At 46.6% G+C, this 17,551-nt stretch overlaps 1 protein-coding gene across 1 annotated transcript; it reads left to right on the forward strand.

Moving 5' to 3' along the window:
* Positions 1–6,864: 6,864 nt before the first annotated feature.
* Positions 6,865–17,034, forward strand: LOC146021332 (acyl-coenzyme A amino acid N-acyltransferase 1-like). Its single transcript, XM_083155127.1, has 4 exons — positions 6,865–7,021; positions 9,715–10,207; positions 11,395–11,597; positions 15,670–17,034. Exons 2-4 carry the CDS (start codon positions 9,745–9,747, stop codon positions 16,264–16,266), a joined length of 1,263 nt encoding a protein of 420 aa, XP_083011253.1. The 5' UTR covers positions 6,865–7,021; positions 9,715–9,744; the 3' UTR covers positions 16,267–17,034.
* The last annotated feature ends 517 nt before the right edge of the window (positions 17,035–17,551 follow it).

Here is a 17,551-nt window from a genome sequence, read left to right on the forward strand (position 1 = left end):
ACCATTGTCCACCATTGCAGTATTCCATGCACTCCTCTCTGCTAGGCCCCATTCACCTGTTTGTGTGAATAGCAATCTGCACAATAAAATGTATATTGGTTTTCATAAAAGTTTATTAACATTTTAAATACTTAAAACATATGAACATCCTGACATCTCCATCGCTGTTGACAACTCGATAATCTACCCTACCCCACAAGCTCGTTGCTTAGGGGTCATCCTTGACTCTGAACTGTCCTTTCTTCCCCACATTCAATCTGTCTCCAAATCATGTTACATGCATCTAAAAAACATATCCAAAATACGACCCTATCTCACACAAGACACTACCAAATCTCTTATCCATGCACTCATTATATCCCGCATTGATTATTGCAATAGTCTCCCAACTGGTCTTCCCAAGAACAGACTCTCACCACTGCAATCAATTTTAAATGCTGCTGCTAGGCTGATCTTCCTTGCAAGACGCTCATCGTCTGCTGATCCGCTCTGCCAGTCCCTCCATTGGTTGCCTGTATATTACCGTATTCAATATAAAACACTTCTACTTGCTTATAAAGCTATTAACCATACTGCACCAGCATATATCTCTGCACTTATCACAAAATATCTCCCATCTCGACCACTACGCTCTACACAAGATCTGCGTCTCTCTTCTGCACGGATCACTAACTCCCATTTACTTTTACAGGACTTTCATCGGGCTGCTCCCATCCTATGGAATGCCCTTCCACGCACATTAAGACTCTCCACCAGTCTCAGAACTTTCAAGCGTTCCCTGAAAACTCACCTCTTCAGGCAAGCCTATCATATTTAAGTTCTACATGCATAACCCTCCGAGGCACTTATGTATTATATAGCTTCCCTTCTGGATTTGTAACTGCTATGCTATTACTGGTGCCTGTCCTTATGTTTCCCCCCTATATCCCTATAGATTGTAAGCTTGCAGCAGGGCCCTCCTACCTCCAAGTCTGTCTGTTGTTACCCAGTTTGTCTACTATTGTAAAGCGCAACGGAATCTGCTGCGCTATATAAGAAACTGTAAATAAATAAATAACTAGGTAAATTGGTAACTATAACTATAAAAATTTAAATATTACACAAAACATGGCTATAACTATAATAACTAAAATGGTTTAATCTTTTTACAGTCCCAATGTCCAACGCAAAAGAACAGGAATTTTTGGAAGGGTTCATAGAGAAGTATCGTTCCCATGAATGCCTGTGGCGAACCAAGTCCAAGGAGTATTCAAATAAAATGAAAAGATACCAAGCCTTGGAGGACTTGTCTCGCTACAGTCTCCCATTTCACCCAGAGGCCAATGTAATGGGTGCGGAAACCTACCAACCCAGTCAATTTTGTCCACCCTCAGGTTAATGTCAGTGTGGAAAATGCGAAACCGGTTAGCCAGGATTCCAAAAGCATTTTCCATAACACGTCGTGCCCTGGATAGCCTGTAGTTGAAGATCCTTTTGTCATGGTTCAGGCCCCTTTGCGCATATGGCTTCATGACGTGCTCGTGCAGGCCAAAAGCCTCGTCTGCCACAAACACAAAGTTAAGCCCCTGTTTAGTTTCCTGGACAGACGGCAAGTGAAGGGTGTTCGCTGTGAGCCTTTCGTAGAACTTTGTGTCCTTGAAAGTGCCACCATCCGATGCACGGACATTCCTTCCTACATCCAGGAAGATAAACTCATATAGTTTGCATTAACCACAGCCATTAGTACAATGCTAAAATAGCCCTTGTAATTAAAGTAGTAGGAACCACTATTGATAGGCTGGGCTATGCGGACATGTTTGCCATCAATGGCTCCACCGCAATTTGGAAAGTTCCATCGCTGTTCAAACTCCTCTGCGATGACTTTCCATTCATTCACGCTGGTAGGGAACTGAAATTAGAAGTAAATAGAATTGATTAGTAAACATGTTCAATTTTTTACAGCTTGCTGACTACCCACCTCCAACCCCCGGACCTGTCTGCCCTATCAGATAATGCATGTACATCGAGCGAAGCTCCTACTCCGGCACGCACTACGCCACCCACCCTGGAACCCACTCCACCACTCCCCCATGCAAAAAAAATGCGTGGCAAAGGAAAAAAAGGAGAAGCAGCAGCACATGAAGAATTTATGATGCGGGCACAGCGAGTTCTGCAAAGAACATGACAACTACTTCACTTATGTGGCAGAGTGTGTTCGCAACATGGCTCCGGACCAGCAACTTACTTTTGAAAAGTTATGCATGGAGTTGGTGTATAATGGCAGTTTAGGGTATCTCAACAGTGGCACTAAAATAGTTGGCATGGGTAGTGCACCAGAAACACCACTGTCAATAGAATCACCAGTGCCTACTCCGCCTGCCACCGTACCAGGCCAGTCGAGCACACTTTCAACACATACCCAGTCGACACCCACACAGCCTTCTCAACCCTCCCAGTACCGTCAATTCTACAGTTCTTTACTGATAGAAGATCAGGAGTCTCCTGTTTTTGAGGATCTGTCTTAAAATATAGGCTATTTTATCATTTACCATCGACATGGTCTCAGCTGCAGGTATGTGATGGCCACTGCTCACATGGCGTATGGCGCACATCAATGGGGCCGGGACCATTGCATCTGCGTCATGTGGACCGCAGCCTTTACATATCTGCGGCATACATCCTCTGCCACACAAGGGCCTGTTTCATAAGTTACCAGAGTGTTTTTGTCTTGGTTTTCTACGTATATGCTGCTACCTGTACCTGCATTACCAGAGGGAGAACAGGATTCTCCTCAATCTGGAGAGCAAACTCAATTTATTGCCCTTTTTTCTTTGCCAATAGTATGGGGTACTGTGCGACAGACATGGTCTCAGCTGCAGGTATGTGATGGCCACTGCTCACATGGCGTATGGCGCACATCAATGGGGCCGGGACCATTGCATCTGCGCCATGCGCCATGTGGGCCGCAGCCTTTACATATCTGCAGCAGACATCCTCTGCCACACAGTAGCCCGTACTTATTGGGAAAGTTTAAACTGGGTCATACATACTTAAATGTTTATATATAGTGTGTTTTTTTGTACAATATCTTTTATATGGTATTATAATATATTTGTGTTGACACAATAAATCTATATTTGTATATGTATTTACACATGTTTTACATATGAAAGGCCTAAAAAACCTGTTTCTGTCCTAGGCCTAAATTATAAATAAAACAATTTTGTTTGCACAATAAAGTGTACGGTGTATTTTTCATCCTTACCTTGCAATACTGGTACTGCAGCACCTTCACAATGGCTTTGCAGGTCTCCGGGATGATGAGGCCCAAAGCTTGCGGGGAGATGAGGGATCCAAACTTCAGGTCAGCAAGAGACCGTCCTGTCGCCAGAAACCTCAGGGCCACCACCAGCCGTTCCTCAGCAGGGATAGCCACGCGATACTTGGTATCCTGCTTCTCGATGTGGGGAGTCACCAGACGCAGCAATTCCTGGAATGTGGCATCATCCATCCTCAAAAAGTTCCGGAAGTCGTCTGGGTTATTTTCCCTGATGTCCCTGAGCAGTGGCATGTGCGAACGAGTCTGACGCTGCAGTAGCCACTGCTTTGTCCAGCATGATCTTGCTCTCCTGCGCTGGGCCCTCTGAGGCCTGAGCTTCAGCACTGCATATTAGAGCAGGTAATGTTGCTGGTGACGACCCATCACTGCATTCTCCATAGTGCAGGGTTAAAAGACACTTTGTAATGGCAGGCAAAACAAAGTAATGTGTAAATAGCTATGTCCAGCGTTCAGCAGGTATAAACCAAGCCTCACTAGTAACAAAGCAGAAATACACTGGTTTAAAATGGCTGCTGCTATTCCTATCCCCTCTGCTAGTCCAGCCCCTTCATTTAAATTTCAAAGGCAAATCTGACGACGGTCGCATGTGTTCTTGCAAAAAAACAAAAACCAGCGATCCGACAGTCTTAACGACCATCACAGGCGCATCGGGATCGGATCTAGATCGTTCCGCAAAAAAAACAAAATTTTTGCTAATCGTTTGCTGGGGACTGCCTGGGAGCTCCCGGGAAGTCCAAGGGAAATCGTTCCATGGTCGTCTATCGGTCGTGGACGACGGTGGTCGTCCTGGTGTGTACCCTACATAATAGATCTGTAGATCTACAAAAACTGTGTGAAAATAATTATTTTCACACAGTTTTTGCAGATCTACAGATCTATAAGATAAATATTCACTCTCAAAAAAATCTAAAAAATTAAAAACATACACAAAATTACAAATAAAATATAAAAATTAAAAAAATTAAAACAATTAAAAAATAAAAATTATTTCAAATATTATAATTATTTGAGCACAGCAGATAAAAATACAAAAAATATTTATTTAAAAAACTAATGAATTAACAGGATAGTTTCAATTTGGGGGATCTAGAGTGCACCCCACCCAAGTTTCTTTTTCGTTGTAAGTTCTCTGAAACTGTCTGTGGTATGGGGGCGGCCATTTTATCGTGGTCCGTCTGCATAGAATTATTAATTGAAGCCAGGAGGGGAGCCGGGACGCGCAGACGGGTAAGCCTGCGGCGATGGGGGGGGGGGGGGGGCACCGGCGGCCGGGGTGGGGAGGATAACACGGAGAATAATGTGATCTCATTTGGGCCTATCACAGACGTTTCAAAAGGTCCAGCATTTACCATTGCAGCGTGTAATTGTCATGTCATTTAAGCAATACGTAAAAATCCCCTCATCACAGACCACCATGGTAACTCCGCCCCTTGCACCTGTGTTGCGTACCTTTACCAATGCTTTATACACATCACCCATGTTAGGATTAGTTACATTGAAAGGTCCTAGGTACCAGCATGTATCAAGGCAAGGACCAAGCAGGTATGGCAGACCTTGCAGGGGGTGTGCATTAGTCCCCAAATGGCCCTGTGCAATGTTAAACAAAGCAGTGAGTTGTTTTGTAAGGTACACCATGTAAGGGTGGTATGGGTTATTCTTGAATGTAAATGTTTGCAAGCTAAATTACCTGTAAAATGCTGCCGTAACATCTCTGATCGAACCACATTCTCCCTCTGCGTACTCCTAACTAGCACATGTTGTGTAGCTTCAGCTTCCTGCACGACTGCTGCATTGCCAACATCAACATCATTTGGTTGACCCAGAGCAATGTTATGTAGCATGCAGCAAGCCTGGACGATCATTACTACTTTGGTAGGGTGGTAAAGCAGTGTACCTGCTGATCTGTCCAAACACCTGAATCTGCTTTTCAGCACCCCAAAGGTGCGTTCCACTACATCGCGGGTGCCAATGTGTGCAGCATTGTAGCGGTGCTCTGCAGGGCTTTGCGGGTTCCGCAGAGGTGTCATGAGCCACGGTAGACACCCATATCCTGAATCACCTACAAATTAAATATGAATGTGTTTTGTTGGGCAAATGTCATGTGGGTATTTAGCAAATGACAATAATAAAACACTGATAACTGACTTACCTATTAGCCAGCCCTCCGGCATGGTGTGGGCCTGGAAGCGGTCCCAGAGAGCTGAGTGACGCAGGATATGCAGTAGGAATCATGGCAGTTCCCGGGGTAGCCTGCAACCACACTGAGAATTTTGAGGTTGGCATCGCATACCACCTGAACATTGAGGGAGTGGCGGCCCCGGCGATTAACATACACATGCTCCCTCATGTGCGGAGCCCGTATCCCAATGTGGGTGCAGTCTATGGCTCCCAGCACATTTGGAAATGCTGAGAGCCGATAGAATGCCACCTTCAGGTCCTGCCACTCGGACTCACAATGTGGGAATGTGATATATTTGCGCCACAGCTTCTTTAATGCATTTAACACCTGAGAAAAATCTTTACAGAAAGTGGCTTGTGACACCCCCAACGACCATGAGATCACAGACTGGGATGAACCTGTGGCAAACAAGTGGAGGGCGCACATTAATTTCTGCAGCCCAGACACTGCATAGTTGCCACCCCGAAAAGTGTCTAAATCATCTCTCACCTGCTCATATAAGTTCAACAGGTTATTGCGGTTCAGCCTAAACATGTCCACCACCTGTTGATCAGAGAGGGAGTCCAGGTACACCCTAGCACGGTACCGACGAGAAGCACGGAGTGGTCGGGGTACCTGGATCTGGTGGGCAGCAGCATCATCCCTCCTGCGTAGCTCCTCCAAACGCCCCAGCTCACACACTAGCACCTCCAGTCCACTCTGCAAAATGTCCATCTCAAACAGCCTCACAGGTGTCCATAATCATGTGGGGGTATATGTAGGGGAGTTCATGATTGCAATGTGAGGCACCTGGGATGGATTTAACCATTTATGAGTTTATCGACACTTTTTTTTAACATAAATCGCCAGCCTCTACCTGGTCTGTTTTTTTTTCTGATGAAAATTCGCATATTGATGGCGATTTCCAAATTCGCAACCCATTCAATTTGCGAATTGTATACTTTTCAATGGGAAAACATCTGGATGCGATAAAAAATGCGATATGAAATCGAATCCACAACATGTGCGAGTTTAGCAGTAAATCGATGCCTACTAAATTGGCGATTTCGAAAAAACAGGCGATTTCGCCATTGTCACGCAACAAAATCGCCAAAACAAGCAAATCACTCCCTATTAAATGTCACCCACTGTATATTTGTATTAGCATGCTGCATATGGTTATTAAAAGGTCCCTTTAATACGTTCTGCTGATGAAAGATTTCTCTGCAGTAAACACATCATTTCACTAGTTGCACTTTGCCTCAAATGAACTTTAGTATTACTGACAATGACCTAAATCCTCCCCCTTTGATCTCATTTGTCCACCCTCTGATTATGCAGCCTCGCCTCTTCCGCTCTGTGCTCCAATATCTGCTGCTCCGGGAGCCTGCTATCCTTCCTGATACACTGACAGCGTGCTGAGCAGTCCCTGACAGGTCTGGGTTCAGCTGCAGGGAGCTGCCTGATGTGTAGTTCATTTCTAAGCTGACCACTTCATACAGCGTACTGCAGGAATATTGCGGCTGGTTCCAGAACACAGCAAGGTCAGGATTGGATTAACCCATTAACTTATTAACCCATGATAGAATGAATTGGAAGAGTGTCTATGTAAAATCAGAACTTGCAAAAGACTGAAAAATTATTATTATCCTACATTTACTGTATATAGCAGCAATGTATGTTATACAATATAGTGTACCTGATTGCTCAGTGTGTACCCGTGACTGCGTGTTCTCAGTTATTACCAGCGTAGTCACCTCGTATGCTGTCCTGCATGTCAGATGGAACATTTTGCTATCCCAATTGCACACTCAGAAATAACACTATTCTTATTCCTCTCTCCGTGGGCAATTGGGATAGCAACATGTTTTTTCCTAGACAGAATTACCCCTCCCTTTTGGCACCTGAGTGACCTCACAATCTGATTGAGCAGATTGCCAATAAAAGTGTGGTGTAGTTGAGAGAGGCATAGATGGGTCAGCATTAGGAGGGATTGATGGCACCTGAGTGCCATTGGAGAAGCCAGGGGTATCTCCAGGTAAGCTGGCTCTCACATACCCTCCAACATTTAAAGGGCAGAGATCGGTACACATACGGAAAGGGGGCGTGGCCATGAACAAAGGGGGCGTGGTCACGCCCCCTTTCCGAATGTATACTGGCCATTTTTTCACATATGTATTTTAAATTAACTTCATGCAATGTAAAAACATCAGCAATGAAGTATCTGTATATACTGCACAGCAAATGCAGATTCTTATTTGTGTAACTCACATGCTCCAAGCTGTCAGCAGTCCCGCGACTGCCACAGCGCTGCTGCTCCAGTCATCCAGAGATCTCAAATGCCCAGAGGGTTTGCCTTTACAGATAATGGCATGCCCCTGAGTGCTGGGGGTTCCGCAATGCACGCTGGGACCCCAGTGCACCACTGGGAACGGGTGCAGAAGCCCTGATTTTCTATCCACCGGACACACGATCACCAAGTTGAGAAGGATTCAGGAGCCGCACAAAAAAACGGTACATTCGGTACACTGTTATTTAGCCGGTACAGACCATTAAAAAACGGTACTGTACCGGCTAAATCGGTACCGTTGGAGGGTATGCTCTCAGATGTTGTAAGCCATTATCATGTGGCCTTACACTGGGCTATTAGACCCGGACATATATGTTACTGCTAATGGGATGGGTTTGGGGGTGTGGTGCCCCCTGTGTTCTGCTCCAGGTTAGCACACCCTAACACTTTATTAACACTTTTGTTTTCCCTATCACATTGCATATATTTTGTGTTATTTTAATCACACCTTCACTTACTTACATAGCACTTATGTGCTTCTTATTAACCCCCACTAATATTCATTATGTAGTTATTTCTAACTCCGTGGGCAATTGGGATAGCAAAATGTTTTTTCCTAACCAGAATTACGCCTCCCTTTTGGCACCTGAGTGACATCACAATCTGATTGAGCAGCTTGCCAATAAACGGCATACAGGTAAATGCTGCAGGTAGCGGTATATTGGGCCTCATTCAGAACTGATCGTTGCTGGGCAAATCTGCAGTGCCCTGCCGTCAGATAGTTGCCACCCAGACAGTGTAAACCCGCACTGTGCAAGTCTGCAAATAATGAGAAAATATCACCAATCTCCGCCCTGCAGTAAATTCAACTCACTCACCAACTAATGCTTTCCCCAGTGGGTGGAAGTGTGCGGAACTCTGATTGCTCCACAACTGTGCGACAGAATCCAGCTGATCGAGGTTGGGGCTGACATCACAGGCTCTCCAGGACAATGCTTGGGATTGCCTGCGTTTTTCCGGACACTCCCAGAAAATGCCACCCACAAATGGCGGCTTCCTGTAATTTAACTTGCGAGGGGATTGCGTAGAGAGTAATGGCTGAATGTTGTCACTGTTTGGCCTTGCGCTTGCACACTACGATCTGTATGCATGTGTAGATATTTGATAAAGCGTTTGCCTTGCGGCAGCAGAGTGGCCCGCAGGGGGGCTGCATTTGTGGTCAGAAATGGAGGTTCCGCAAAAGATACAGTATTAGAGAGATCTGCTTCGGCACCTCCTTCTTAGATCCTGGAGATCCTTAATACTTGAGTCCCATGGGGATGGAGGAAAGGGGATTACCTAAGATGTCTATGAGATTACTGATATCCATTCTCTCTCTCTCTATGTGGATAAGTGGAGACCCAACCAGAGGCAGAACTCTGGGAGTCAATGGAGTCATCTGCCACCGGGCTTCTGCTCCCAAGGGGGCACTTCTCCTCCCCTGGTTTGAATCAGTTAACTGAAAGCCGTTCATATCGCTACTGTGGCTAACTCCCCTCCTGCCATCATATTTTCATGTGTTACAACCTGTATTAGAACACATGACCTGTCTTTCTGGAGACAGAAACCTTACTGACTGATCTGTTTGGAGGGCACTAATATTTATCTTGCCTCCGGGAAACTGGAACAAACTTACGCCACAGGACCCAACGCCTGACATTCAGAATATGTTGAAATACAGTTGTCAACATTCAGATCAGATGCCAATAAACCAATTTAAAGTGGTAGATTTGAGTTCAATAACTTACTGTATTCTATTATTATTATTATTAAGGTTTAAATTAAAAATGCAATCCTATTGTAGCTTCAATTCCTTCAGCAAAACCTCCAAACTTGGTTCACAAATGTTTGCGCTACGCTGTTACTGTATCAAGTCCGGTAACCTTTATCTCCTGTCTCTCACTGAAGGTTAATCCCGCCTTCTCAGGACCTTGAGATATGATTGGTCTTGCAGTCTCGCCGGAGAGCTCGCTAGTGGATGAGCCATTGAAGATCCAGGCCTGGGGACTCCGACCACAACAGATAATCACCCTGAGGGCATGGGTGAAGGATGAGAAAGGGCAGATATTTTCCTCCAGAGCCTTCTATAGGAGTGATCTGGAGGGAAAAGTAAACCTGGAGAACTCTCCGGCCCTTGGTGGAGATTTTGAAGGTGTTTATCCTATGGGTCTGTTCTGGTCTCTGAAACCATCCGTTCCATTCTTAAGGCTGATAAAACGTGATGTGATGGGAAGTCCCTTCTATATTCACCTGGAGCTGTATCCTTACGAGGTGGTAATCCCACTACCGGAAGAAACCCCTGAAGACAGTAAAATTGTGGAAAGATGGTATGTGAGTCCGGGAGTACAGAGACTGCAGATAAGGGAAGGCCGAGTCAGAGGGGCGCTCTTCCTCCCACCAGGTAGGCAAGTAAGCTACTAAATTGCAGTAGCAGTGACATTGGATACTGCTGTCTAAAAGTTACTGCTTGGTCATGTAGGTGTGGCGCCTGCACCTCCCTGGCCAAGAGGTTTTTTTTACATTTTTTTTATTTTTATTTTAACAACTATTTTTACTTGTGTGGTAATACATTTCAATAAGCATATAGCTGATTAGGCAACAAACAAAAGGGTTATTTTGGTTGATTCGCAAGGCTGCGAATTCACAGCCATGCAAGTCCACCAAACCCCGCCCCCCTCGCAGCGTGTGTCCTCACGCACAGGCTGCGAATGGATGATTAACATAAACATCCACTCGCATGCTGCGGGGAACCCCCACATCTTTTGATGGTCGCCGACCATAGAAAGATGTGGAAGGTGCACGCATATAAAAGCGACTTTCACGTCACTTACATATTCGTGCACGCTTGAACGGAAATGAACGGGCAGCTGACATCCGGTGATGTCAGCTGCCCGCCGTGTAGGGTGCGTGCACTCTGCGTCTGTGCACACCATTTGTCCTCTGTACGAACGCACGGAGGACCGAATGGATCTGAATAAGGTCCAAAGTGTTGCTAAGCAACACGTGACGGTATACTGAACGCATTTACTGCTTGGTTAATTGTGTAAAGAAGTTGAAGGACAGAGCAGTACAAGGAACCTATTTTGGTTTGGTTTCCTGATGATTACAACTGATCTTGAGGTCCCCTATACCCAGGGCTATTTTTGTGCAGGCTCTAGCAGGAACTGTGGCCCTTATTCTAGCTCACTCTTTCTGACAAAATATTTCTTAGATGGACAAAACCATGTGCACTGCAGGTGAGGCAGATGTAAAACCCCACCCAAATCTAATTATCTCTGCACAAGTAACACCTGCCTCACCTGCAGTGCACATGGTTTTGTCCAACTAAGAAATATTTTGTCAGAAAGAGTGAGCTAGAATAAGGGCCACAGTTCCTGCTGGAGCCTGCACAAAAATAGCCCTGCCTATACCACTCAGCAGACCCCATTAGAAGGCTACAGAGATGTCATTCCTCTATGATATCACGCCTCAGTGATGTCACTCAATCATAGTGAATTGATTGGCTGCATACTGATTGACAGCGGTTTATCACATAACCTTTGAACAACTAAAGAAACATTGTTGAGGAAATGTGTCCTTATGTCATAGGTGACGGTCCCTTCCTGGGAGTGGTTGACATGTTTGGCGGGATCGGAGGTCTCACAGAATTCCGAAGCGGTCTCCTTGCCAGCCGCGGCTTTGCGGCTCTTGCGTTGGCTTATTTTGCTTATGAGGATCTTCCAAAATCTCTGTTCCATGTAGATCTAACATATTTTGAAGAAGCCGCTCAGTACTTGCAAAGGCATCCGAAAGTAAGTTACATAGGGCCTTATTTTGGTTCATTCTTTCTGACAAAATCCTTCTTAGATGGGCAAAACCATGTGCACTGCAGGGGGCAGATGTAACATGTGCAGAGAGAATTAGATTTGGGTGGGGTTTTACTTCAAAGTGAGATCTATATTGCAGTGTAAAAATAAAGCAGTCAGTATTTTCTCTGCACAGAAACAAAATTACTCACCCAAATCTAATTCTATCTGCACATGTTACATCTGCCCCCCCTGCAGTGCACATGGATTTGTCTATCTAAGAAGGATTTTGTCAGAAAGAATGAACCAAAATAAGGCCCATAGTTATTCCTTCATCTCTTATATATTTGGCTACATCTGTCACTCAAAGTGTGTCTGGAGCTATAACACTGGGTGGAGCCTCTGACTCACATGACTGACTCACATGACAGAGAACCAGCCCAGTGAGCCCACAGACAGTGCCAGACACCCTCTGCCTCTCCATGTTACACAGCAAAGACACAGCTACTCACCAGACACACCAGGTGAGCGCCCCACACCTCCATACCTCCCAACATGACCCTCTCCAGGAGGGACAGAATGCTCTGTTTGTGGACTTCCATCTTAATTTATGATTGTCATCACCTGTCATTTTAAACAGGGTAATTGATAAGAAAGGTGTTTAAGCACAGGTGACGGTAATCCATAAATTAAGAAGAAAGTCCAGAAACAGAGCAATGTGTCCCTCCTGGAGAGGGTCATGTTGGGTATGCACCTCCCTCCCCCCCCCCCCCCCATTCACGGCATCCCCACGATTAAATGGCACATGCAAAACACTGACATGGCTATGGTCGACAATGAAAAAGGTTGACAAGATTTATTTTTCACTTTTTCAATGTTTTCATATTCATTCTCATGTGTCGACATGGACACCAATGAAGTGCCACACTTATGTCAACATTTACATGTGTTGACCTTTCTGTGTTGATTTTTTCTTGTGGCGATTCGCGGCACCCCCCGCGACCCCCCTCCCGCGATTTGCAGCACACCACCCCGCAATTCGCGGCAACCCCGGTGACACCCACGATTCGCGGCCCCACCCCGTGACACCCCCCCCCCCCTCCTGCGATTCATCAACTTAACAATGGCAGCATCCTGTCATGGTAATATGGGCCTGATTCAGACCTATTCGCTAGACTGCGTGTAATTGCAGCCTAGCGAACAGATCATTGCGCCCCTACTTGGCACCCGAATCCCCTTCGCTAGCATGAGGACGGATGTGTACGTGAACACGTTCCCTCGCATGCGGCCAAACGGGAGATAAATCGGTTGATGTTCGCTGACCATCAAATGATTTTTCACCCGTCTGGTAATAGTCAGTCTAGACTGACCTTTATTCCGGACACTATCCGCCGGATTCGGGGCGGGAGCTGACGTCATGTGACAGTTGCCCGCCTAGAGCAGGCAATGCCACGCCAGTGTTATTAGGGGAACGCCCATAAAATGCTAGGCTTCCCCTGCTCCCGCCTTCTGTCCTCCCCTTCCCTGGAGAGAACGGCTTCCGGGGTTGCGCACGGGCATAATGGTGCATGCGCTAAACCCAACCATCCGGGAAGGGGACATATTTGGACCCTACTGAACGGGTCTGAATGAGCCCCTAAGTTACAGAGCACAAGCTGAGATAGTGTCGGGCCCGGTCTATGGGGTCATGCAGCAGCCTCCCTCCGCTAATATGGGACAACTTTTATATAGTATTCACACAATGGAGACAGAACAGCTGACTCTTCTTTTATTGGAAATTGGTATTAAAGCCAACTAATTGGATCACGGGACTGATCATACTAATGTCTAAAAGTCTGATCTGCTGGTACAAAGACATCCTATTTGAAGAAAGGTGGTTTTTTTTTTAATTGTTGTTATTATTGTTATCTATTTACATAACGGGAAATCAATTGTTTATGCCTGTGGCTATCCGTGCCGGGCGCCTGATGAAGCAATTTAATTGCTACTCCAAGCAGCTGCAGGCGGGGGCATTTCTGCTGGCAGTCCCCCTTGCTAGGAGAAGAAATGTGCAAAAACTTTTTGCAATGGACCCAGCACTTTAATCGGGTTTAGAATTTTTACGCGACTAAACCCAGCACTGCAGACCGCAATAAAACAACAAGTACCCAAACAATTGCATATTGTTACCATCTGGTGATATACAAATAGGTGCACCCATTAAACAACTGAATCCCCGTCAAACATGAAAAGGTATGTTAGCAAAGCACTGAGGCATACCTCCCAACTTTGCACGTTCAGCAGTCGGGACGCTGCTGCTGCACGGCGTAGGCGCGCAGAAATTTTGGGGGCGTGGCCTAATTCGGGGCGTGGCCTATACTCGCGGCTCTCCCGTGAGGCCACGAACCCATTTTGCCGCTATGGGGGCATGACCCAGAGGCTCTGTGAGCCTCTAGCCATGCCCCCAGCCCCCTGGCTGCGGGAAAAGACGCTGTGCGCATGCGCACAGCGTTTATTCCCCGCTGCTTAGCATCTGATGGGGGGGACTCCCAACAGCCCCCCCACACCGCGGGACACTGCCGCCCGCGGGCGGGACAGGCCCTGATAATCGGGACTGTCCCGCTAAAATCTGGACTGTTAGGAGGTATGCTGAGGGGTAAATAAATGTAAAAAATTAGTCTTCAGTGTCAAACCTATAAGACGCAGGGGTTTCCATTGACTGAATGCAAGAGGGGTAGTTCATATTTTTTGGTGCAAATGGATCACAAAGCAGGTGTAAGCATGGAGACGATGAGAGTTATCGTACTGTTGCTTGTGTATTATAGACGAATGACCAGGGCTTAAAGCGGTCAAGCAGAGGTGGGGGAACTCATTTCTCTGAGACCTAATTAACCCCATTAGAGGTGGTGGAACTCAGTTCTGCCCCGTTCCCCCTCACTTTAACCCCTGCTAATGACAAATATCATGGCACGAAGCAGCTTAATCCGTAGATATGAGCACTGGAGTGGTGTGCGTCATACATGAGCTTTGAACATTGTGTTCTTCTTTAGAGACTGGTGATACCATTTACTGTACAAGCAGAAGTGAAGCACCACTGCACAGGACTATTCCATGGGTACTGTATGGTTCAGATGTGGGCACATAGGCTGGGATGTATCAAACAAAATATTTGGTAAAAACCTTCATCACAGAGGATAACGCCAGATTTTTCTGGCGTTACCCTATAGAAGCCTATGGGCTTCTTACCGCTTCCTCCACCGCCCCGGTTATAGCCAGTGGAGGCTCCAGAGGGAGGGCTGCAGCACAGTTCAAAATTCAAATAAGGGAGCCACACCAACTGCCATTCCAAACTGACTCACTGGGAAAAAAACAGAATAGAACTGCGCCATAAAGGGGGAAATAGTACATGCAATTTATTTATGTACCAATAATAATAATTGCATGTACTATTTCCCCCTTTAAGGCGCAGTTCTATTCTGTTTTTTTCTGGTAATCAAATTTGGGGAATCGAGCTACCCCCCACAGAACAGCAGCATTTAAAGGGGTTTAATATTTTGTGCTATACTATATCATATATTACAGATTAGGAAGTTCAAACCACCCGTAGCGCAGGACCTAGTCAAAACTTTTCTATTTTTCTGACTCACTGGGAGGCTGCCCAGACATCACCTTATGTCTGGGCAGCCTCCTGCTGTGCTGCTTGGACTCAGTGTCCTCCTCCTCCCTAGCAGCAGTACTTTCACTTCCGTGTTCAGGGAGGAGGAGGAGCCCAGGAGTCCCTGTAGCCGTCTGCAGGAGGAAGCTCCTGGGTGTAGGAGGGGAGAGTGACCCGCGGAGACCCTCTCACCCGGCGCTGAATGCTTCGCGAAGGCCAACTTTATTCACAAGAGCTGTCCTTTGCCACACTAATCACATATATTAGTACATATGCGATTAGGATTATTGCGATGTGTGGCGGGATGTACCGCAATTGCTTAGTACATCCCTCCCGTAATCAGGAGTGCTATTCGAAACATTGGAGATGGGTCCTCTCTAATAACTGGTCATTCTGATGTTCCATCATGCATAATTGCCTCTCACCATGCTGTACGTCTTTCAGGTGTCGGGAGCCGGAGTCGGAGTGATTGCCATATGCAAGGGAGCGGAGATGGGTCTGGCTATGGCCTGTTATTTGCCCCAGGTTCTCGCTACAGTCTGTATCAATGGAACCAATGCTGTGAACGGCAACAGTCTCAGCTACGGCGATGTGCTCCTGAATGGAATCCCCTACCAAGCAGAATCCAACCTGGTCACGGACATCGGGGCTCTCAAACTTCGCAACGCTCTGGGAGACCCAAGATTGCCAGAGCACCAGGACTCCGTGCTTCCCCTGGAGAAAGCCAGAGGTCCCATCCTCTTCGTGGTAGGAGACAAAGACCAGAACTACGACAGCTTGTTCTTTGCTAAGGAAGCGGTAGCCCGGGCAGGAAAGTATGGGAAGAAGGACGTGTACATGCAGTGTTACCCCGGAGCCGGGCATCTCATAGAGCCACCGGGCTCCCCCTTTTGCCCAGTGTCACAATCTCCTTTCTTCCCGCTTCCGTTGATGTGGGGAGGGGAGCTTGTGCCGCACTGCAGAGCGCAGGAAGACAGCTGGAGGGAGATCCAGGACTTTCTGCGCAGGAATATACCGTGCACTCGTCGGAATAAATTGTGATCAATTTCATTTCAGCAACTGAAACCAGTTGGCAACGTAAAGGTGGAGAACTGTAACTAGGCCAATGTCCAACGACCATCACTGCCAGGGCCGGGCTGAAGGTTATCACTAAGATTACGGAGAAGTTAATTTTTATACATATGTTACGGAATCGGTACATCTGTCAGAATGAACTTAGGTCTACAGTCATTAGGTCGACCCCACTAGGTCGACTGGCAGGAAGGTCGACCTGATTTAAGGTCGACATGACTTAAGGTCGAATTTGCATAAAGGTCGACATGAGGAATGTCGACTGGTCATAAGGTCGACATGGGTTTTTCACTGTTTTTTTATCCGAATGTCGACACAGCCGACATGGACACAGTTGGCGATGAGAATCGGACCCTCGCTTCGCTCGCAATGCTTCGGGCACGGTGGCTCGCTTCGCTCGGCACAGCTTTAATAACCTCCTCCACGCCCTAGTGGATGGTAGGGCATGAAATACCGCCTGTCGGCTCAAAAAAAAGTGAAAAACCCCATGTCGACCTTATGACCAGTCGACCTTCCTCATGTTGACCTTTATGCAAATTCGACCTTAATTCAGGTCGACCTTCCTGCCAGTCGACCTAGTGGGGTCGACCTAATGACTGTAGACCTAAGTTCATTCTAATAGATGACCGCATCCCATATTGCTGTGTGGGGACACGATGACCCTTAAATCTCTTGTATACAGTGAAGATTATTCTTTAGCTGTTCTAAATAAAGTCTCCTACTTTTGTGATCTACAAATATGCAATCTTGTCTACACACACATAGGACCTTTTTCGGGCTCGCACGGGGCCGATGTTTCTGCATTGCGCATTTCTGCATGCACCTATGGTTGCGGGGGGGGGGGGGGAGCTTGGGGCATATGGGAACACCCAGTGTTTCTTGGACATTCCCATTATCACTCTGGGTGTTCTCATGCTAATGGCGCCCTGACGGGCGGCTGACATCACCAGACAGCACCCGCCCCCTTGATCTTATAGACTTACTTTTATCCATGACCGAAGAAAAAAAAAAAATTCAATGGTGACCATTTAATGCTTTTTCCTCTCTGTGTCCACATGCGAGTGGATGTAAGCGTACACATCCACTCGTATGCTAGTGAGCGGATTTGGGGGGGTGTCTCTAGATCCACTTCTGTTTTGTGACCAGGATGTGACATAAGGGCGGAAGTTGTTAGATGCCCTCAACCCCTTGGGGTACGCAGAACGGCAGCGGCGTTACGGTTCTCCACGCAGCAGGTGGCACTGGTAACCTCCGC

Source organism: Crinia signifera, chromosome 1 (genome assembly GCF_055691185.1).
Source record: "Crinia signifera chromosome 1, ASM5569118v1, whole genome shotgun sequence".
NCBI classification, from domain to species: Eukaryota; Metazoa; Chordata; class Amphibia; order Anura; family Myobatrachidae; genus Crinia; species Crinia signifera.